We start from the raw sequence: 23828 nt of genomic DNA on the forward strand, positions 1-23828 counted from the left end.
AAAGGCCCCCCCTTGTAACAGCTAGCTTGGTGAATTTGTTTTATTTATCTTCCAAATCCAAATACAAGGCGGGGGGAGCGATTTCTTTTTCGTGAAGCATATTAATTGCTTCTCGTTGCCACCAACGCGCAAAACCAAGCAGGTCTAAGTGCTCGGTAATGAGGGCTCGAGTATTTATTAATATAGCGCGCCAGCACCTGCAGCAGCAGCACCGACAACAGCAGTCACCGTACCATGAAGAGATCATCAAAAGGTTGGCATTAAGAAGGCGCGCACTTAAGCGGAAAGCGATTGAAACCATTTCAACCCCGTGAGATCAGCCGGGTATTAATTGAAAGCTACTCCGGCGGGTACGGCGGGTCCGGTGGCCGTGGCCCAAGAAGTGGAAGATGGGGCAATAACACTTAAGCGTGGCCGAAGAAGTTATCAAACGGTCGAGAAATGTGGTGACTGCTGCTGTTGCTCCACGATTCTTTGGGAAAAGTTTGTCTGCAGAGAAAGGAAAGGATCCAACGAGACAGACGTCACACATCTTCGGGCAACGCGGGGGTTTTGAAATGTAAAAAGGATTCAGTGGGAGTGAAATTCTCGGTAAATTAAAAACCATAAATTGTAGAAGGAGATCGCGAAGGAGGATGGAGTGGCTATTGGAGCACTTTTTTGGGGATTAGGGGCATAACCGGTGCAGTTTCTATTGTCTCCCACACCTATGTACTAATGTAATTGCTTTCGTTTTGTTTGTACGTTTTACAGAATTATTGAAATGTCACTGCGACATTTGCAAGGACGAGAACTACGTCTGCGAGACGGACGGTGTGTGCTTTACGTCGTTGACGCGCGAAGCCGACGGTTCGCTCAAGTACTCCTACAGGTAGGGTCTTATCTGCATCCAATCACGGGTGGTCCCTTCCCACCCGCCCCCCAACTCCTCTACTCTCCCCTCTAACTTTCCTCATCCATCACCATCACCACCACCTCCACCACCATCATCAGTTCATCGGCCGCATCATCATCTTAGTCTTACCAGTCCGTTGATATAACACTCCGTTTGTACCGTGGCCAGCAAAAGGTCTTATTAAATGTGTGCGTTTTGTATCTGTGTGTTCGTATCGTATACAGTCCCTTTCTCTGCCTCCAGTTTTCCTTCATTCCCTTTATTTTCCCAGTACTTTTCGCTCCCTCTACCCTTTCCTATGATTTAGGATTGTTTTAATGTAATACTTTCAATCATCTCAACGATCATCCTCGTATCATTTCATTGTCTTTTGGTAGCGAGTGGTGAGTTCGTGTCCGTATATGTGTCCACCGTGTGCACATCGTACTTCGTTCATTTTCATTCTTTTCGTACCGTTTTTTTTTCGAATACCATCATAAAGGCAGCAGCCTCTCACAGGATACCATAAGACACCAACAACGGACGCAGACGCATTAATCCTCCACGGATCATGATCCTCATTAAATGTCACGATCATATGTTGGTTACGACTCGTTTTTCGTTATAAGTTTGTTTGTTTTTTTTTTTAAATAAAAAAGGTCTATAGGTCGGTGGTCCCCCCTACGCCCTTGACCACGCGTTTGTTCCTCAACCGTTTGTGTGATTCGCAAACGACGAGCGTTCCGGTTCTTGACAGCCAGCCCCCGTCCCCTTTTTGGCGTGCCTGTCGTTCGCCGTTGGCATGGCCTGTTGACAGGACGAAACGAAACGGCTGCTACCTGGCAAATCCGCCGGTAATGCTTGTAAATACTCTGCTGTTACAATTCCTACTCCAGCGGCGATCCGCGGACCGGCTACGGACCGACGTCAAAAAGTCAAGACGACGCCAACGTTCTCCCTGGCTCGCTGTGGTGAGGCACGTGCAGGCTCTGGGTTGAATCCTTTCGCTTACACCCTTTCCCTGGATTGCCTGGTGTTCGAGGCTCGAGGGAGGTTTGTGTGTGGGTCTGTTTTGAATCATAATGGTTCCCTTGGACCGGAACGGCCGACTCCTGGCGCGTAGTCCGGTTTCTTACCTGTGTAAGGTGTGCTCTGTTGCTAGAGTGCTCGCCTCTACCGAAAAGGAAAAAAATCATTCGTTCGTTGTTTCTGTTGGTCTAGCACGACGTCTGGCGTAGCACCAGCACCAGCAGCAGCAGAAGAAAGAAATAAAAATTCGGCAAAAGTTATGCTGCTGCTGTGACAAAGCGTTGGCGTTTTTGGCTGGGGCGGGCAGGACCGTAGAAGACCGATACCTGGCCTGGGCGATACGGAGGAAAGACCCTCGTTACATGGTCACCAATCTGTTTGGTCCGTGCCCGTGTAACCAACAGGCGGACGTATCGCGCGCGCGAGCGAATGACAGGACAACGTGTAATGAGAAAAGCAACACCCTGGACCAGGACCTTCTTCCCTTTTTTCTTTAGACGACTTCCTTCCTCCCTTCTTTATTCTGCTCCCCCAAAAAACCGACAGAAGAATTGAGGAACAAGAAAAAGAGCACCGAGAAAAAAAGATCGAAAAAGAATTGTCCTCATCCGTGACTCGTTGTGCCGTGCAGGGCACCCAGAGTACCTTCGTGTGCTGTTCGTGTTATTAGTATGCTAGCGGGGAGCTTGGACAGCGAATCCTTAGAGTCAGGACCCTATCCCCAGTCCCCAGTTCGTTCGGAGAAGGCCCGCTGGCTCGCTCGGCGGAGATGTCCCCCTCTGTCTGGTCTGGTCTGGCCCTGGTGCCGGGGCCAACACGAAACCGTTTCCGCTGGACGCGCGTGCTCGAGCAGCGTTTTAATTAAATCCAATAATAATTTCAACAGAAATTCATGTTCCCTTCGCGCACCTTCCCGTGGCGGCTTCCTTCCCGATTGCCATCATTATTTTGTCGTCCTTTTTCCCGGAACGTCGTCTTCGCGGAGTGGCACGAATTGGGACCCACCGCCCTTTGCCATTTTCATTCCATCCATTGGCCCTCAGCCGGGGTGACTTTTTTTGGTTTGTTGGTTTTTTTTGCGGTGCTGGTCCCACGACATTTCATGTATGTATTTGCCGGATTTCGATTGTTATTACAATCAGCTTAATGTATGAATTGAACGGTACGTGAGCGCACATTTGAATTTGTTTCGGAGTGGCCTGCATGCACGAACAACGAGATTACAGCGATGACGGAGGAGATGGATGTTCGATTCCTTTCTGGCTTGCCCTTTCACTAGATCGTTACTCAGTAATCGCTCGGTGCACATAGATTGATTCCCTTACCCTCCTTGTTGCCTTCTATCCGTCGTTTATCCTCCCCGAATCGTATGTAACGCGCAGAGACATCAAAATTCAAGAACCAATGTCGCAGTCATTTCTTTAGAAATCTATCTTCAATCCAAGCGCCTGTAGTAGTTTCGTCCTGTTTTGGGAATTGTATATGAGTTTCTTTTTTTTTCGAAACTAGCATTGTCTAATTATGTATTTGTTTGTAAGGTTTTTGTTTTGTTAATTTCATTCCCTTTGTTATCATGAATCATTTGTGGTTTAGCTAAGTTATTTGCAAATATTTATTTCTCTTTTTTCTTTCATCAAAGACGTTTTTAGGATGTTTTCGGTTACTGTCTCATATCCGCGCACCAACACAACTGACTGCACCCATAATTCGTTCGGTTTTAGTTTGATCATTTCTTTAGTGAATTCAATTTTTTAATTCGCTCATTCATTTCATTCCATCATTTTGTCCATCAACAACAAATCCAATCAGCCAGCCCGTCAGTTTCTCATTTGAATCCTCATTCTCCCTCCGCCTCATTTGATTTTCCCAGTTTTTCGCGTAATCGAATTTCGATGCTGCCCTTTTCTTCGGGAATCCCGTTCCTGGGGGCGCCAAAATGTCTTTCCACTTCATTTTGCTAATATTTATTTTATGAGTCTCCATAACAAAACCGGGCAATGAAAACGAGGGTTCCTCCTGGTTCATCGTGTTATTATTACCATGGTGGCGCACCGCCACGTTGGGGCCAGGATTTTTTTTTTTGCTGTTGTTTTCCCTATTTGTTTCGTGTTTCAACAGCGCGCGCCGCCCTGCCCTCTGAAAGGCAACAGCAAATTAACCTCCCATACGAATCATGACCAACGACGCGACCAATACACTGCACACCAACAAATACAGCATTCCGCAACGCGCGACACAATCTCAAATTCGTTCCACGGGGTGGTAGAAAAAGAATGGAACAAGTGGAGGAAAAATCATCCAACAATTTTCCAACCCATTCGCGAAAACCATCGTCGTCCTATCGTCGTCCTCCCCTTGATTGCCTGCTGCTGTGTCTACGTTCTTCTACACCAGCTTCGTTCCTCGCGCAGTTTCCTAAAGGATCTAGACCCCCTATTCCTCTCTCTCTCTCGATATTCGTATGTTCGCTGTATCGAATAGCAAAACGCAGTTACGGAACTGGGTGTAGTGTGTACGGCAAATCTCGTATCGACATCATCCGGTGTAAGCATATGTGTATGTGGGCGTGTGTGGCTGGAGCCACATTAAAACCACCCCCTCGCTCTCAGGGGTCGTTACTTTCATATCGCGGTTTTGCCATTTCAGCAATAATCAGACGGATCCCCAGAAATCCCGCCGGCTGGCCGAAGGATCGAAGGCTTGGTGGCATGGTTCCTCGGAGGTATTGGTGTTTGGAACGTGTTCCGTTCCGCGCCGTTTGTGTAATTTTATGGTGTCTCGCAAAAGATGCAAAATTGAAATCGAATTGTAACGACATGGCCCGGGTGCGTGGTTCCCTTGGGAAAGGACAAAACCGAGCGGCGGGCGTTACACGCTCGTTGGATTGTTTTTCGATATTCATTCCGGTGGTGGTCGTTCCCCCTGGGAATGGAAGAAGAAGAACTGTTGTGAGTGGAAAGCGTTTCCGATACGCGATGTAAGTCGCGTATTGTTGTTAATGCGATATCGATACGTGCGCGACAAGGGGAATTTTGCTGCTTGTCGTGCGGTTGTTCACCGGCCACGTAGCCAGCCAGCCAGCTAGCAAACCAGCATTGGCCTCAGAGCAACCTCTAGCCGTGTAGCGTTGTGTGAAAATTATTAATAATTGGACCACTAACTTTAATTGAGTGCATAAAGTGCGGGTTTTTTTTGGGGGGCAAATGAAAACTACCGTTGTTGATGATCATTTGAGGTTTTTCCATCGTGTTGCTCCTATCATCGATAGAAAGCAGCCTTTTTGGGAAGCTTTATAATTATGATCAATTGTTGAATTATTTTTCTTCCATTTTCTTCACCTTCAAAACAGTGAAAACCCTAATTTTCTGATGGTGGCAAAGAGAAGCACTTTGCATTCAAATTGCATGTTACCATCCCTTAGACCACATCGCGAAATCTCTCGTAGAGCTCCGTTTCGCGTGTCAGTTTCTTATTTACGAACCCACGCGAAACATCTTCCAATTAGATGACCTTTACCTCGACCAAAATGGTTCGAAATCCAATCCACACGCTCGCTCGCAGCCTGTGGTTTCGTTTGGGGGGGTAGACCTCCAAGCAGACTCCCCGGGACCTAACCGTACTACTACTTGACAAACCGTCGACCCTCACAGACGCGGGTGCTAATTTCCAATTTTCAACGCCTCCACCGAACGATCTGTTCTGTTCTGTTCTGCTCCGTTGGTATTGGTACTGGTTTCTCTCACATTTTCTGTATTCAAAAGAGATTGGAGCAGAAGAGATGTTTCATGTGAGAACTGGTAAGTAAGCACTAACTATAACTAATAGACCTCTGGCGTCACGAGAGACCCACCCCGATGCCCAATGGAGCACGATAAAGCAGATCGATCCATGGCGAGCTCCCCACCGCTTCTCCTTTCCATGGTTCGGTCCGGTTCAGCTTGGCTTGTGGTCAAACTAGTTTCAACCTCAGTTTCGCTTCCCTCCGCTGAGCGCACTCCGTTGTTGCCCGGAGGAACCGACCGGAGGTACAGCGCCCCGGACAGTCGGCAATTAAAACTGTCTAGTTAATGGGGAAATTGATGGTCGTCGGGAGGCCTTTCGCCAGTGCGCCGGGGGGGCTCTCGACCGACTGGTGGTGGTGGGTTTTCGGTAAATAGTCTGCTAATTAAACCGAAAGCAGCTGCTAAACGATGGGATGCCCGGGACTTGGTTTCAGCTAGGGGGTTGCGGGAAGGGCTCCAGTAGCTGGAGCATTTGAACGGAGCAACGTATGGCTTCGGGTGCCTTCCACGCGTCTCCACGAAATAGTGGTGAATCCCGAGCGGTAAGGTATTAACTTCAGTCTCGCAGTCTAGTCCTGTGGGGGGGCGAGGTGCTTTGGTTTGGTGCTGGGTAAATGAAGAAAAATGGAAAACCGTTTGCGCTCAACCCCTTGTCGGATCATTATCTGGTTTGACTTTTTATTTTACTGACGCGTTGGTAAGCGTTACTACGGGACCACGTTCCACGGTTCACAGCTTTCTGTGACGTGGTGTTGGGTTGGCAAATTTTAAAATTATTCCATCGCTCGCCACGGGACGGGAGGGTTGGTTTCCTAGCAATTCCAGCATTCCCCACGTCCCGAAACGGGAGGGTGAAAGTGGTTTCTTGTGTCCTATCTGTTGATTGCTAATTATGAAGATATTGGCATCAAGTGATTAGAGTAATTGTAAGAATAAATTACTGTGTAACAATTTAATTAGCAGAATTTGTTCCCAACCCCACCGGCTAGGGAGGGCCGCCATAAAAACTAAATACATATCACTGAACCCCTAATTATGAAGCCCTGTAAAATGGTGCAGATTGTATTTCACTTGAAGGTTTGGAACTAATTTTAGAAATTCAATTGGCTATGGTAACCAAAGTGACGGTGTGGTTTCCCCACGAACGCTTTGCCATTGAGCACCGTTATCAGTGATTGGTTCCTACGCCATACGGCACACACACAGGCAGGCACCGTTTGATGTCAATCGAGAATAAACACCCCCGGGTGTCGCCTCTCTCCCCGGTTTCTTCCACATTGACTGATCGATGAATTGGCCGCAGGTATCACTGCGAAACGGTGGAGCAGTCGACTAATGCAATTAACAGACCTTCGTCCCCTCAGAATCACCTTCTGCTTCTCTTTGAATGCAACGGACCTCATCGAGCAGCGCGGCAAGCAATCTGTCAAAGGAAATAAAATGGTGTCTTTTTCCTTGCAAATCCTCCCTCCCCAAAAAGGTGCTTAGACTTGAAGGACCATCGTGGTCCCTTTACCTGGAACTGGTGTCGCAATAAGACCGACGATATGCCTAACGATCACTACTGTTGCTACGGGCCCGACCTGTGTAATTTGCATCTCAAACCCGCGAAATCGTTGGTAGAAGGTGCGCTTATGTCTTTCTTTCTATTATTTCTTTTTTGTTCTGTTTTTTCTCCTTTTGATCAATTTTTATTTTGCTTCCTTGTTTTTTTTTATTCCTACATTTTTTGACAATTATTTCTTTTTTCACAGTTTTTGTGTTATCAAACTGATCTATTAATACTTTCTGCTGTTTGCGAATTGTCTTTCTTTCATGAAACTTATTTTTCATTTCTCCTTTTGTTTGAGTTATTGTTTTATTTACTAATATCTTATTTTTAAAAGACTTTCTTTATGTGCAAGCAGTTTTTGTTTCCATAAAAAAATTCATTAACTGTTTACATGTTCAAAAACACATAAGCTTCACTGAAACAAACTAAATAAACGACCAACCGACAGACTTGACGAGAACTTTGGATTTTGTGAAATCGAAAACCGCTGGAGCAGATTTCTACCACCATCACCACCAACCGCAAAAGTATGTTGCCTAATCCTGCGTTACCTGCGTGCCGCTCCGTTGTGAATGAATTGAGATTGTCTATGTTTTTCTTTTATTTTGGTTTGATTGTTTTTGAGTTTCTTTTGTTATCACCTCTCTTCCACCGCGTTTTCAGTTTCTATACCCTTTAACAAATTATTCACATTTTCGTTTTGATGATCACTCTTTATATTCGTAACAATTACCAATCATCTACGAGTGTGCTGATTTGATTTACCAACAGTTGCCTATGCTCTAATAAGTACTCTTCTGCTTACACTCTTGTTTTACACATTGATTAACATCGTTTGTTGTATGAATCAGATGACTTTGTTATCGTATTTGTAAGTTGTTTTCCCGCTATGATTTGACTTCCCCTTGATTGAGTTATTTTTGTGATCCACGCTTCCATTCCCCTTTTATCCTGTTCCCATTTGATGGCCTTTACAATGCTGTATGGAATTCAAAGTATTTCTACGGCATTCATCAGTTTAGGTTCCTTTCTCTTTCCGTTCGACACACATTTACTACCTTGATGAATATTTCACGCTACGAACAGAGATCAATGGCCAACGTAGTGCAATTATCCAGCATTACTGTATTACTGATCCGCTCTTCTTACCATCTTTCTCTCTTCCCCATGTGCTTATTGTGCGTAATTGTGTGGCGGATTAAAAATCTGTTGCTCAAACATCGTGCGCCATGATCTTGGCTATGATCTAATCACTCGTTTCGATCGCGACTCCAACTCCATATCCGCTCAATGTTCCATCACACCAACACCACCAACGTGCGACACCTCATCATCGCCAACCATCATCCATCTCCAAAAACACCTTGTCTGTGGTGTGCGGTGCTACCAACAACACAGCTGTAAGCCGAAAAAGTACGACCTGGCCGATCGGCTGCCCCTGAGTTGTCTAACCTCCAAGGAGAAGAGTACCTCCTTCAACATCGAGTGTTGCTCCACTGATTTCTGCAACCATAACAAACTCTTGACACTGCCCAAACCAGGTACATTCGGATCGTACGGTCCTATCCCACAAACAAACAAAAATCCATTTCTCCATTGCACTTCCCGACGATCGGTGGATTCCACGTTGATAAGCAAACTAAATGGCAGTAGAAGTTCAGTCGTAGAGATAAGTGGAAATGGTTTACTTTAACGGAAAGACCATATAGCGAAGCATAGTTTATTTCTTTCCCATACACACCGAACGTAGTAGAAGCTGCAATATCTGTTCTTATTCTTACCTAATGCTTAACGTTACTGTTGTATAAAGTGAATAATTCCTCTCTGCCTTACAAAGTCACTTTGGCAATGGCTATCTCCTTCTTTCCGACTGACAGTTTTGTTTTGAGTTTTGGTTATGAAAGCTTTACCCTTCTTTGCTTGTTCGTTTATTCAAACATTATATTTTCTTCTTTCTTTTCTTTCCGGAATGCATTATTGCATTTTTGCCTGATCTTTTTTGTAAATAACTCTTTCTATTTTCTTAATGGCTGTACATAAAATGCTGCTGTAGTTTCGGTTTTTTTTTTAAATAAACATCGCTTTATGATACAAGTAGAGTTTGGCTGCACGATCGTATATCTTAGCTGGCTAGCTGAATTTTTACATTATGATATCTTTGAAATATCTTTATCAGGGCTTCTGATTGTCTCCTTTTTTTTAAATTCTATAAATTTTCTATATAAAATATCCTGTTACCCAAAACTAACTCAACGGACAAACCGTTCCATGCCCTGCTGGGCTTATCGGGCCTTCGGCATGAATTAACTGGCGGCCAAGAGTTGACCACAGTGATTACAGTATCGCCTCAAATCGTTATGGTAATTTGCTCTCTAATTGAAACGAATGGCATTAACTCGATCGGGTCGAAATCGGTCGGATACTCCTCGCCGCGCAGCAAGCTACCATCGGCAGTCAATTAGCGGTTACTGGCCCGTGGTCCAACAGCAAAGTGTATGTGCTGAAACGATGATGAAAACGGATGAGACGGAATAACGCTTCCGCTCGCACAGCTCATCGCCACCTTCGGCTTTAGCGGCGCCAAAAGAAGGAAAATACTCTCCAGCCAGCCAGCCAGTGGGCGGTGGTGGGCGGTGCTGACTCTTGGCATCGCTCCAGGAGAGAGCGGTTGGTGAAGTAGCCATCACCGTCGCCGTTGCCGCTGCACCAATCGTTACCACCATAATCGATGTGTAATCGGGAAAAACGATTGAATTTTCCCAATTAAGCAACGATTGCTCACTTGCTTGCGCGTCGCTTTGGTTCTGGGATAGTGTTCGGTCCCTGGCTCCATTCGATGGGCAGCTAGTCTTTGGCTCTTCGATACGGAGCAGCCGGAGCAGCGACGGTTTTGTTGGTGCCTGCCAAGACGTTGTGGTTGCCGTGTTGCTGCCGGAAATTGACACTATTCCCATTGCAGAAAGAGTTAGTTGTTTGTTAATTTTCCCAATGACAAGTTTGTTACTATTCGATGCGACATAATTGCACGTAAATGAACCGAAATGAATCCGTACTATCACCATAGTATCGGACTCGTAATCGATGGGATGATCATATAATTGAGGGTCAAGATTAGGAGTCTTTGGTACTTTTTTTCATCCCGAAAAAGGACTTTGATGCCAATCAATGAGAAGAGGCAACCGTCCGAATGAAACGTACTCAGCAATGACAGCGCAATCCTATCTTCTCGTAGCAGACAGATCCGCCTAGCGAACGGAGCCTACAAGAAGGCGCTGTTTATAGTCTGCCACCAAGTGGAGTGTTTGAATAATTTAATCAAAGTGCTACAACGAGAAACTGTTCAAATATGGATCGTTGATTAGGAAGTGGATAAAATAAAGAATTTTCCCTCGCCGCCACCTTCAATACCGTTGCTGGAGAGGCGAGAAATCCCTTTAAAAAAAAAACACCAAGTACCAGGCGTCTCCATTAACTCCAGTGGCCAGCGAGACAACCACCAAAAAAGAGAGAACGAGAGAAACACACAGTGTCTTCCGAACTTTTGAACACACAAAGAAGCTAAGCATCCCGTTTTACTATCACCGCTGACCGTTGCCGTTGGGTTGGGTTAGATTTTTTTTTCTTTCGCGAATTCCACTGGCATTGGCGCATCGCTTATCGCTTACCGACGGACAAACGGGACACTCGACGGGTTTCCCCGCGGGGCCGAACGACTGTCGTTTATCGGAGGCGACTTTTACCCAAACGGATCAGTCGATCGAAACGGTGGACGGAACCAAATTAAAATACCTTCTCGATTCGATTCGGATGTCACGATGGTGGGGAAAAGGAACATCCCCCTTCCACCCTCTTTTTCGTTTACTCTTTCCAATTCACCTTCTCACCGCTGCTGGCGGTTGAAATTGGTTCATTCACAGTCCGTGGTCCGGTAATTTGATAAGAACTCGTTTCGGCAAACCAGGCACCAGGTGCTCTTTGGGGGAGGGCGCTGGCTTTCTGGAATTTATCTCCTCTTTCCTTGGGGCTATTTTCCAACCCCTTTTTCACGACCACTCGGTTTGTTGCCCCTCCTGCACCGTGCCATGGGCCATCATTGTGATGAAGGTGTTTTCGGGGAACGTGTTTTGAACGAGGATTCGCAGATCTTTCGCAACAAGGAACCACACCGCGACGCCGGTGCTGCGCGCACGAATGAACCGTAAAAAAGTCAATCGACACACCGGCGCTTGTGTGCAAACAGTGCTTGCTCGCTCGCCCGCTCGCTTCCTTTTTATAAAACAGGTACCTGGTTGCTGTTGCTTGTCACGCGTAACTGACGATAAGCGTTCGGCCGATAGCGGGAAATAGGAAAGAATCCGGTTCGACCGTCCAGCCAACCAACCAACCGACCATGATCGGGAATCGAAACGGAAAAATCAATCGTCTCGTCACTCGGCGGTGCTATCGCGCTAGGTGTCTTTACTCCTACTCTACCAACTATCTTCGAAGCTGAACCGTTGAATCGCTGAACAATGTTGAATCGGGAAACAGGTTGTGGAGGGCAACCGCGAGAAGTGTCTTCGCGTGCCAAACCGACCGAACGGAATCGGATAAAGGGAAAGAACTTCAATTCGCAGAAGAAAGCCGGGTCCAGGACCCGTGAGTGCGTCGCGCTCTCGGTGTGCGGAACGATCGTGCGGAACGATGTGCGTTTTCATGCGAGATACTAACCCATTCGATTCGATTTAACTTTCGTCCGTTTGCCGCCCGTGTTGCTTCAACCTTTCGGTTCGGTTCCCTAAAATTTGCTCGCATGGGAAGAGAAGGGGGGGGGGGGGGGGGAGGGTAAAAAGTGGCCATTGCCAGCCAGTCCGGCCACGGCGACGGCGACGACGGTGTGGCAATCTGGTGCAGCATCTGTTCTCAAGAGTTTTCCTTCGACCTCTCGCCCTTCGAATACAATCGGTAATCCAGATCCTTTCCTTCGATTTTTTTTCTTTCCCTCACTCTCACTTTCTTTCTTTTTTTTCGAGGAAATAATCTAAAAGAAAGGAGTTTGTAAATGTTCCAAATACGTAAACCGATGCGAGGGGGGGTTCAAGGGTTCAGAATCGTCGGAACTCGTTCGTTCGTTTTGTCCTGCGCCCCGGGTTTCTTCACCATTCCGACGCGTTGTACGAGAGGAAGAGATAACAGATTAACGGCATCCGAGCATCCTCCTTTACCACACTAAAAGCAACACCGAACGGTGAACTCGGGGGTTTTTTTTTAGAGCGAGTAAACATTTTTACAACCAGTTTTAATATTTAAACCGAGCGTCGGAGCGTCTAAGGTTCCGTGGCGCCTTTGTTAATGGATGGAAAATTAGGAATGGGGGAAAAGGTATCTGCGATATATCTGTTCCGACGTGAGTTTGGAGAGTATTTTTTTTCTTTTTAAAAAAAGGTACACCGAATCACGATTCAACAGCGATCAGCGAGTGGTTGTGTCTCACAGTCAGCTGGAGAAGGACAACGTGAGTTTACGAGTGTGACAGAGTGCGCTTTTCCCCCGATTGTACCGACGTGAGCACACACGTGGGCTGTGAGCGAGATGAGATTTGCCCCAGAACCGCATAAGCCACCGGTCGATGCTCGGTGATGCCACCATTCCAGCGTAATGAACTCACGGAAGCTTCGATGTACTCCCCGGTTGGTGTAATGGAAACCATAAAAGTGTGACTTTGTCCACCGGAACCCAATGACCATTTTTATCCCAAAAAACATGGCTCAACACATGGCGCACCTTTTGTTGTGGTGATCGTAAAGGTGTATGCTGGAGCAGTACCGGTGCTGCACTATGCTGTCGGCTGCAGTTTGCGGCATTTTTCCCCTTCTTCATCAAGTCAATCATGCTTTAAGGCGCTGTACCGTAATGACTGTTTTTATGATGCCAACAAGTGATGTAGCAATTAAGGAAGAGGACCTTTTGTATGGTGCTCCGATGAAGAGGTTCAAAGGTTCTCGTTCGAATACACCTCTCGCTCACCTTTGATGCAAAGAACTGCCAATAATCCAATCATGCTTCATCCAACATCGCGCTAATTTCCCACAAGAATCGGTTGCACTCGTAATCGTAAGCTGAGAGAGATCAGCCTGCTGAACACAGGAGTAACGCCGCTTAATTATGGTCTGTCTGTTTTATGGGCCCGTTAACTTTAAAACCCCGAAGCAAACGAGCGCATGTTACGTTGGTTTTCCCCCCGTTTCCCGTTTAGTTTAAGCCGCGCTAGGTGCACGGTTCACTTTATGGATCAACTTTGAAATGAGCTTCTCGCGATGAAGCGGTTTACCTGCATCTGTACCAAGTCGCCACCAAAACAAGCAGGTTATGTCGTTAAGACACAGACAATTACAAGAAGTCGATTAAGCTTTTATCTGTGGCAGCGAAGTATTGTTCAATAATTAAACGCTTGCTTCGTCCCATTAACGACATCGGTGACAATGAAATCGGTTCTAATGGCCACTTGCAACTCCCTGTAAGGTTGTCTTCTGACAACGAAACGAAATCACCCGACCATCGATGGCGATTCGCTTGCTCCAAAAAACACCAAATCTGTGTGGCTTTGTAGCTTCGATTAGAAACCGATTCCGATGACACAGGACAATGAAAAAGATTTCCAAAAAGTTTTCTTTTCCACCGCCAGAAATGTCGCCAAAAACTGGTCGCGTGTAGCAAGAGCAACAGTGTCGAATAGACGCCTTCCCACGCCACGTGGAGCTCGAACCGAACGACCGACAAGAGGTTCGCTGTTTGACAGAAATGTTTTCACATGATAAACGCCGCATCCACACAACACTTTGCGAGTGGGCAAATTTTATCACCAAAAAGACCACCCAGGCCTCAGGCCTATCCACCAGACCAAAGGAAACACTGGTGCTGCTGCTGCTGTTGCTGCTGGAATGGCTCTTGCACCACAAAGAAAGTTTCCAGACCCCAGAGTAATCTGATACACCGGCGGTAAGCGGCACCTAGCGATGCGGAGACGCCTTCGAGCGACCGAAGGCGTTATAGCTCTCTAGGAGGTGGCGGCGGTCGGCTCCGTTTTGCTGCGAGGTGACATTGAAATCGACCTCCCCTCCCCCTTGGTGTCTAGCGGGCCGGCGCGTGGATTTTTGTGTACGCTCGTCACCTCACCAGGAGAAAGAGAGAAGATAAATTGTTGCCCAAGTGTAAAACTGACACCAGAACTCGGAGATAAAACGCGCTGAAACCCATCAAAACCCATCAGCTTCTCATTCAGCGTGCCCTGCCCTCGAGGGGCGGTTTTGTTGTTTCCGATGCCGTTGATACCGAATGATCCTCCAGCAACAGAATATATCGGTCCGAAAAATCTTCCCTCTAACGGTTATCCCGCGAGCTGATGACGCGCCACACGATATTGAATAACGCGGTTTTTCGGGGGGTGGGACGGAAACGACCAGCGGGCCACCGCTTCTGCGCTACAAGATGGATGTCCACGGGTTGAAAGTGGAAACGAATGAACGCTGGATCCATCGAAATGGTGCTCTCGCGCGCTCTCTCTCTCTTGTTCGATCGCCCCTTGCAAGAGGATATTAAAATGGCTCCTTATAATGGTTCGCGTCCACTGAGAAGGACCAAGAATGCCCCCCTCGAAGGCATCGGAAGTTCACACTTCACACTCGCCACCATCATCGTGGTACCGTCGACCCTTCAGACGTCCACCGCGGACAGTGACCAAACAGCACGGGGATTAGGTTTCGTCCGTACGCTCGTTCGCTCGATACTCGCGCGCTCGAAAGCCACTCATAATGCTAGCGCTGCTATTAGTTTGTAAGAGCCACCAGCTAAAAAGGAAAACAAGACGCACGCCGCGCCTCAGCATAAAAGCTCGCTCGCCGGACGGATGTGGCGCCGCCAACGGATCGAGCGAGCTCGAGGGCGGAACCATTTAGTAGCGGATCACATGGCTTACGGCACTCGGATATGGTTCCATTTTATGAGTGACCCATCACAAAGATATTTTATGATATCCTGGCCGGGATGGCCCCTCATCTGCTTCCTGTCACTGGTCTCAGGTCGGTATCTCCTGGACAACAAGATGGCAAGATGCCGCCACCCCGTCGCCTCTCTCTGTGGCCCCTGAGGTGACAGTCTACTGGCCCAAGGACCGATCATAAAATAGAAACAAAGCACAACACCCAGGACCGGTCGCTCTTGTCTCTTTCCCGGTAGTCGCACGCATTAGCCGTACATCCAACTGGGCGGCCGAGGATAGCGCTGCAATCCAGTGGAAACGGAGACGCCCATTGAGAGAGAACATAATGCCCGGAGTTAATTAAATCAACACAAAGGTGTCGCATTACCTGTGTTCCTTCGTGGTGGTCTCGGTGCTTTATGTGTTGTCCGCTGTCACCCAATCTCGTCCTGGCACCGGCGCATCCGAATAACCAGGAAAGAGCATCCCACGAACGAGCTGCGAGCTCGTGGATTGGATAGGTTTTTGGCTGGTTGGCTGACTGACTGCCGTACTAGGAACACTAACGAAGCCTCGGAGCAGCAGCCCGTTGTCCGAGAGACTCCAAGAATCAGAGGCTGGACAAAATTTAATTAGCATGTCTTGTGGGTGCCTCGGACCTGGCCGATCCGTGGATCAGGATGGATGGATGGTGGATGCCTGATGCATTTTTCTCCAGATTGCAGACAAGCTAGAGCAGCTAGTCCCGCTTCTCGATTGCCTCACGCGCGAAGCTCTGTCTAGCAGGCAAGGTGAGTCAGAGACTCGGAAAACGAAGCGTCTTGGAAGTGAGCAAAAGTCACAGACAAAGACTTTTGCATCAGATAACCCCCACAAAGAAGACTCCCGTGGCGGGAAGATGGAAGCGCGTTCACCTCACAGGAATCTCGAACTAGGATCCGCAAATCACATAAAAGACATCGCAATACCAACAGTAGGAGCAGCGCGGTCAATCTGGCTTTCTTTAGCCAAAGAATAGAGGGGGAAAAGAGTGGGGAAAATGTTTTGCGGAAATCTGCCCGCCTTGTCTCGAAGCAATCCAAGTTAATTAGCATCGTCCGGGGGCCCGTGGCGAGTAGTAAGTGCTCCCGCATCTCTAATTGACGTTGATTTGTTGGAATACCAGAAAAGGAACGGGGAGTGCCACTCCATTCTTGTTAGTCTTCGTTGAAAAGGAAAGGAAATGCAAGGCAGTTACGTGGAGCTTTCGCTGTTGTATTGTAATCGAAGGAAATTTTCCAGGAACTTCAAAATGCGTACCAATCGCATTATCACTTTCTTGTTAAATACACATTTATGTTAGAGAAGTTTTAGTCTTTCGGATTCATCCCCGAGTTTTCCGAGTTGTTTGATGTACTAGACCAGTTTTGCAACTCTATACTGTACGCATTTCATTTATTCTATTCCATCTTCTATCGGTGGAACCTGGTACAGATTCTAATCTAACAAGCTTTCCACTGAATTGCGAAACCGCGAAAAACCAAATAATTGCTCTACTTCGAGTGGAAATCATGTTTCCCCCCCCCCATCCCTCTCTTTATCTCCTAATACTCCCCGCTGGGGTCAAAAAGTCACTGAACCCCAAATCGTTCACCATAGTAGACACAAAGTGCATCCGCCGGCGGTGTCCGCGTCCGCGTTGTGGTTTGCATGCAAAAAGATTTCCGAAAATCTTGATCTCCTCCTGGGAGGAAACGAGATTTTTAGTTTCCACCGAGTTCGACCGCGCACCGCACCGTTTAGTCTGTCGCATCGTTTTTTGCGGGAAAGTGCCTCGAGTGATCCTCGAGTGCCTTTCACCCACCCTTCTCTGTGGGGTGGGGGAAAAAGTTTGCACCACAACCAGCCCCCCGCGCGCTTAGAAAGTTGTTCTGCTCCCCCGGCCGCCCGATATGTCGTCATTTAAGGGAGTCAGCCTTTTCTTTGTTATTTTTGATGTGGAACAACAACGGCGGTAATTGTTGTGGCCACCCACAACGAACGATAGCAGCATGTCCTGCCGGCTGGGGGAGAGCAGGGGGGACCACACCAAGCCCAAGGCGTGCACTCCGATGGTATAGGCAGTAAAAATTCCATCGTTCCGAGCTTTCGTTCTCATTTTTTTTTTCTTTTGTTTTGTTTTGGTTTTTGACTCCTCGTCGCTGTTGCTGCTGCTGAGCAAATGAGTTTGGTCCGGGGGCAGACAAACTTTGCTGGCACGCCCCCGTTGCTGGCCCAACAGCGGACGTGAACGCCAACAATGATAATGATGCGACAGCAGCAGCAAACGGAAGCGGTCGCGGTCGTGGCGGTCGCCATTCGCGGTGTGGTCCGGACCGGACCAGGGTTTCAAAATTGGGAAATCGAGCTATCCTCGAGTTGATAACTGTATCACGGGGGAAGGGAATGAGAGCGAAGGTGATCCGGGGGCAATTTTCAACTTCCAGCACTTTCCAGACGAGCACCGACCGTCCATCCGTCCGGGGTTCTAATTCTAAAAACGAATCGCTGCTGCGCTGGGGTCCTTGTTAGCAACAGCTCTCCCGCTTCTGCCTTCCGATGGTGGTGCCGATTTCAGCAACGATCCCCCGTGGTGGGAAAGGTGAAGTCGTGCGCACCATCATCGTGGCATCGTGGCCACCGATGTGTGCTTCCCCGGCCACTCCACCGTCGCACAATGGCTTCAACTTTTGGCCAACGGTGTGGTGGTTCGGCTCCGGTTTGCTTGTAATGATGTTAAAGTTTATGAGGTTCCGTTTCGTCATTTCGGCTTCGGAACAACAACGGTAACAGCAGCAGCAGCAGCAGCAACGGAACAGGACGGACGGACGGACCCCGAAAGACACGGAAAAGTTCCACACGGGCATTGATGAAAATGCGTGATCAGAATCTCTTATCAGGTCGAGCCATCGAGTTGATTCAATTAACCCGAGTTAAGCCCGGGGAGCTTTTTCCCGGACGTCCGGCTGTTTACCGTTGTTCCCCGTTGTTCGTTCGTCTAAGATAAGGGGGAACAGTTAGTAGAGAGAAAGAGAGAGAGAGAGAGAGTTTATATTCCTTCACCTTATTTGTACGTTCTACTTCTTTCCGTTTGGCCCTCGGTGATGGCTGGAGGCTACTGCATCTCAAATCGTCAGCGTCGTTCGTTCGTTCGTTCTGCTGCGAAGGTGCTTGGTGCTGAATGTTGTCGTTCTTTTGCCGGATGGATTCTGTCTCGATGGAACAGACACACCAGCTCCTCGCACCTTGGTCTTGGCGATTGGCGACTTCATTTCCATTTCCAGTCGACGACGACAACAACAAAGACAACGAGGAGAAGGAGTTTGGTCTTTTCAGCTTTTTGTTTGATTCGGTCCCCTCTGAGCTCTAAGCCCCGGTGCAAAGCTTTGGCCAAATTGTTATTCGTAAAGTTAAACAGCTTCGACTTCCATCCATCGAGTTGGTTGACATCGGCCCTCGGGCCGTCACACGATCGCCAATCGACGGCTGTTATCGGATCCGGTCCTAGAATCCAACGCCCGCCTTGAATGCGCCTTGAAGAACAAAGAAAGTAGTAGCGGCGCTATCGTCCTATCGGCTGTGCGAAATTACTTATTCCGGGATTATTTTGGACCTGGCTCCCTCTCCGGTATCCTCGTTTTCTCTTTTTTTGTGTCGAATGGATTGCTTCCCACACACTATCGGTCACATCAAATCTTACACGTTTGACGTGAAGGTACGACACGAAATCCTTGGATCTCGCATGCGAATAACAGAGATATCCTCGACGTCCTCGTCGTCGTCTGCCTTTCGCGGCTCAACCTGTGTTAAGTGTTCCTGTAAGCTTTAATGGATTTTTTATGAGACTTCCTCCCGCATATAACATTACAGTTCGATCCTCAGTATTTTGGAAGGGAAGGAGGGTTGATGTTGATGTTTGCTTGACTTTTCGATCGACGGATTTCCATCTCTGGCTTTCCCATCAAAACTTCTCCATCGAACACGCTTCTTCCGGTGGTGAATCAAGTTTTCGGCTCGGTTGCTGTCTGTTGGTGGCCACTGCCAGAGAGCGGAAGAAGAATCTTATCTCGCTCCAAATCGCATGTTCATCCAATTCGAGACATCAAGATAAAGCTTCACCGGTGCTTCCATTAATCCCCCCGTCCCCCCCATATCGGGGGATGGTACCTCACCTTACGTGTTGTTTTCTCTTAAAGCATTCCTCGTATTTATTGCTCTTCATTCCCTTCATGACGCCTCGCACCTTTCCGGCAACTCATTCCGAGGTTCACCACAACGGCGGTGGCGGCGGCGGCGGCTGGTGTGCAATGTGGTGCAATTTTGTGGGAATGTACAACGGCCAGCCAAGCCAACGGGGTTTTCCCGAGAAGGGTGCCGTATAGGAAATGGAAGGAAATGAGAAAAAATGGTGAACACCACCCTGGTGTGTGGTACACTGGATATTGGGACACCCACCACCACCGCCATCACCATCGCCGATTACTCCATTTCCCCGTTGCCGCGACTGCTGGAGGCGCTTCCGTTTCGAAAGGAAGGGTCCCAAACTCGACCCATCGGCCCGGGGGAAAACACATTCACCTTTTACCGTGCGCATGTGTGTGCGCTAGGAGGAGTTGATCAGAATGTGAATGACTTGGCGTCCGTCGAATGCCGCTGCTCCTGCTGCTGACGTCGACAGGCGACCCGTGGAGCTGCTGCTGCTGCTGCTGCTGGCACCGGTTTCGGGGTCTTGGGTCTTTACATCACCTCCCTCACACTTGGCCGGGTCGAACATGAAAACCTTTCCGTTTTCATTATCGAACCTTCGGTGTTTCTGGTGACCGACGCCGTGGAGGGTGGTGCTGGCGGTGCTGGATTGAGAAAATGGGAAAAACTGCGTTAAACCGAGGCAAACAGAGTGAAGCCCAGGGGATCGACTAGCGAAGAGAGTTCGATTAAAATTCTATTTAGTGTGCGGAATAGTTTCTTCTACCCATCATCATTACGTCGAGAGGCATGCTGGCATCCGGTAGCCGTCGGGCCAAAAAGGCCCGATTTGGGTGGTGCTTACGGGACGCGATCCGCCGAACCGGTTTTCTCGGGGTAGTTTTTTTTGGGGAAAAGGTTTTTCCCTTTTTCTTTCGTGTTCGGGAAAACTCTTTAGCTGAATCCAGTCAGTCTGAATACTGGCTACCAGGGAGGGAGGGACAAATAGAAATGATGGTGCTAGTGCCGAATTTATCGGAATCGGCAAATTGCTTCCACAGCAAAAACCGCCGCCCTCCCTCCTTCTCGGCAGTAGAACCGAAACAGTCCGCTACTGATTTACGGTTGCGTGTTGGGCGACCATCTTTTGTGGACATTCGAAATGGGAACGCACGCAACAAATGGATATGAATTGAAGTTAAGCTTCGATCGATCGATCGATCGCGTTTTTTTTTTTTTTTTGAGCAGCAGCACCACCAGCAGCCAAATATGAAATCATTCGTCGACCGTATCGTTTGACGATCCGATTTGATTAAACAAACGATCAGACATTGCACCATACCATAATTGTGAGGTTGAAATTACATCCCATAAAAAAGCGACCACACTATCCCCAGCCGAGGGCAGTGGCCAAAGTTGGATGCGATTGAACTGGTGGCGGTGTCTTCGAAATAATAAAATTGATTGCCGGTGGCTTGTTCGAATGTTCTGTGAGCAATGCGACCGATCGCACAAGATATTGTCGAGCGTAAATCGTACATAACTTCTACCCGAAATGGTCATCCTCCCACCCACGGAGGGTGGCTTTTTCGGTGTTTCTTTTCACCAGTCCGTACAGCCTGTCGAACGGTTTTTGTGCCCGGTCCCGCGAGCAGCTTAAAGCTCTGGAACGGTTCGCGGTACGCACATTCCGGAAGAAAATGCATAAATAAAGAAGAAGGGGTCTTGGGGAAATAAAAGAATGGTTGGTGGCGCACGATAAAAGTTAACGAGAGAAAGAGCTCAGCTCTCGTGAGGTCGCGGTTCACATTTCTCGCATGCAAATATGGCCGGTGAATGGTGTGCTGCGTCGCGCGTTCACCAATCGATTAATGTTGACGATGACGTCGTCGATAGTGGTAATAACAGTAATAAGCTATGGCGGCGATGATAAAAATCAATAAACGTTGATGTGAGATCATCGACCGGTGCCGCAGGGAATTGTGGTGGCAGTGATCAAGGTAGAGGAAGGCGCCGGCATGCCATCCAATCCACCCGGAGGTACCAACATACCGACGGGTGCCAAGAAACCTTTGGGTTGTTTGATATATTTTGGACTTTTTATTTGATTTATTGATATTCGTTACATAATATTGTAATGTTTTTTCGTAAACTTTTTAGATAAAACGCCTCGCCTTTTTCAGCATCTGTCCTAAGCACCGGCTGCTTACAATACTTTTCCCTCCCAAAAGAGTTCCAGTGACCCGAACTGCGCCGCATCGTATGAGACAGGATTATTTGAATTTTACTGGATTCCGCCTTTAAGCCCCCAGCGGCTGCTGCTGGCGTATCTCCTCTTGTAAATCTTATCTCGCGTAACGACCAAAAATGATTGGCAAAGTGATTCGAGCGTAGAACGCAAACGATGCGTTGCATTCGATCTATAAATGTTTATTAATATGATTACGACATTTCCTTTGAGTGACGACTTCGCTCGGCTTCAGTGCATCTTTATGTCCTTTAAGACACGAGCCCCAGTGTTCCATTCCAGAGTTATCCTTTCGAAATTGTTCCTGGAATGTGAAAAAAATAGGTAACATAAATGGTTTTGCGAAGGTTCATTTCATTTTGCGGCTCTTGTACCCTTTTTTAAAGCATTTCGTTGTACACGGTATCCTAATCGATCTTTCAATCAATGGACCAGGGTACATATTGCCATGGATTCGGATCCGCACTGTCATCGTGTGATTTGCTACGGCAATACAAGCCCATCGTGGCGCTAATAAAGATAAATGATAAAGATTGTAAACGACCCTGACATTTCCAGAAATGTGGATACACTAAGCGAAAACGATGAGCAGCATGGTTTTGTGGTTTGTAGCTGGTTATCGCAATGTTTGAGACCAATTGCGATTACAATCACATTCGTAAAGATAAGCAAACTTCTCGTCCGATCGATACTAGCTTGTAGTCGTTTGTAATACGGAGGAATACGATGTATTGGTTGTTGATGTAACGACGCTTGTGCCTTTCATTTGCATGTCTGATGGTGCCCGTGTTCCTGTAAACCGGTCTCCAATCTACAACTCGTCTTGCAGCTTTTAAATACCTGTCACCACTGGCGCCAATACCCTTTGGTTACGCAAATCAATTGTGCAACGCGTATTAAAGCTGGTCCAACGGGATCCCGGAAACCTGATTGTCGACGACGTTGTAGTCGCGCTTGATGCGCACTCTCAGCGCCACAGCAGCAGCAGTAGCTGGTGGCGAAGGCATGATTGATTAATGTTACAATTTCATTACTTTGCATAAGTCAGATTTTGCTTTAAAGCCCCTGAAGCTTGCCTGAACAAGGATATCGAATTAAGATTCTCTCTGTTCATGGTCGGACCCGGGAAATAATGCTCAGCGTCAATGCTCCACCGGTTACACTGCTTCGTCCACTCGGCAATCTTTGGCCAGACGAAATCCGTCTCCACAAAAAGTGTCGCGTCACTCTGCCAGAAGGTATTTGACCAACTCTCAACCTGTGGAGACGTGGTCCCGGCTACTCCCAGTGTGAATGACTCGTCAGTCTGAGCATTAAAAGAGTGGCCGTTCGTTGGGCGGAGTGAACCCGACAAGAAGCATCTTGCGATCAGTTCTTTGCTCAGCCATCTGGTCTTGGTCTCCCGAGAGCGAGACCAGGCGGACGGGGAATTTCAATAAAACATCAATCCATAATATACGCTGTGCGAGAGAAGCTGGTAGAAGGTGACACCAAACATGCAGACCAATGCATAATATAGTGCCTTTGATTTTATAATCGCACCAAATTCCCTCTTCCGGATCTCGTCGAGATAAAGTGTTGCTGCTGCTACCATCGCTTCCACTCTTCCGCAGCTCAGCGCTGTCTAGACTGTAGACTGGCCAGCAAGAACCACGAAAAAAAAACAAAAAGTGGCGAGTCGGCAATGAATTCTAAGAAGATTGTCTTACGGGAAACCTCCTTGGAGTTTATTAGTATTGGTTGAAGAGACGACTGAGACAACACGAAGGTCACGATGACGAGACACGAATACGCGGTGCTACCGAGTTCCAAGCGGGCGCGCCTCCCTTTTTTAGTACCGCCGCCAATCGTCGTCATCGTCATCGTGCCACTTTCGTGAAAGGAAGGAAGTGTGATCCGTGATTTCAAATTCAATTCGTTCTCGTTACGCTCACGCTGGCGGCAGCGATGGGGTCAGTATCGCTCACATCGGATCACATCATTACGCGGGATCCGCCGGCAGGCCGTCCGATAGGCGTGCCCGGTCAATGGTTGGTTCGCAGCTCTGCGCTGTGCGTGACTGACACCCAGTATCCAGCTGCCATTTCGTGCAGCATTTGTTTCTCTTTTTTTGCATTCCTGTGGTGTCTTACTGGCGCTGCTGCTGGTGTGCTCTCTTCGCTGGTGTTCGCTCTGACGCGTTC

The 23828-nt window shown here is 47.9% G+C and overlaps 1 protein-coding gene across 4 annotated transcripts in view; it reads left to right on the plus strand.

The window, feature by feature from the left end:
* LOC126570617 (TGF-beta receptor type-1) overlaps positions 1-23828 on the plus strand; it is a 75484-nt gene that overhangs the window by 33612 nt on the left and 18044 nt on the right. For 2 of the 4 annotated variants that reach the window (XM_050228528.1, XM_050228529.1), the window contains exons 4-5: positions 754-871; positions 8636-8778. In XM_050228528.1, the coding sequence (XP_050084485.1) occupies positions 754-871; positions 8636-8778 (261 nt within the window). The remainder of the gene's footprint in view (positions 1-753; positions 872-8635; positions 8779-23828) is intronic. The other 2 variants (XM_050228531.1, XM_050228532.1) reach the window with 1 other exon arrangement.

Source organism: Anopheles aquasalis, chromosome 2, assembly GCF_943734665.1.
Source record: "Anopheles aquasalis chromosome 2, idAnoAquaMG_Q_19, whole genome shotgun sequence".
NCBI classification, from domain to species: domain Eukaryota; kingdom Metazoa; phylum Arthropoda; class Insecta; order Diptera; family Culicidae; genus Anopheles; species Anopheles aquasalis.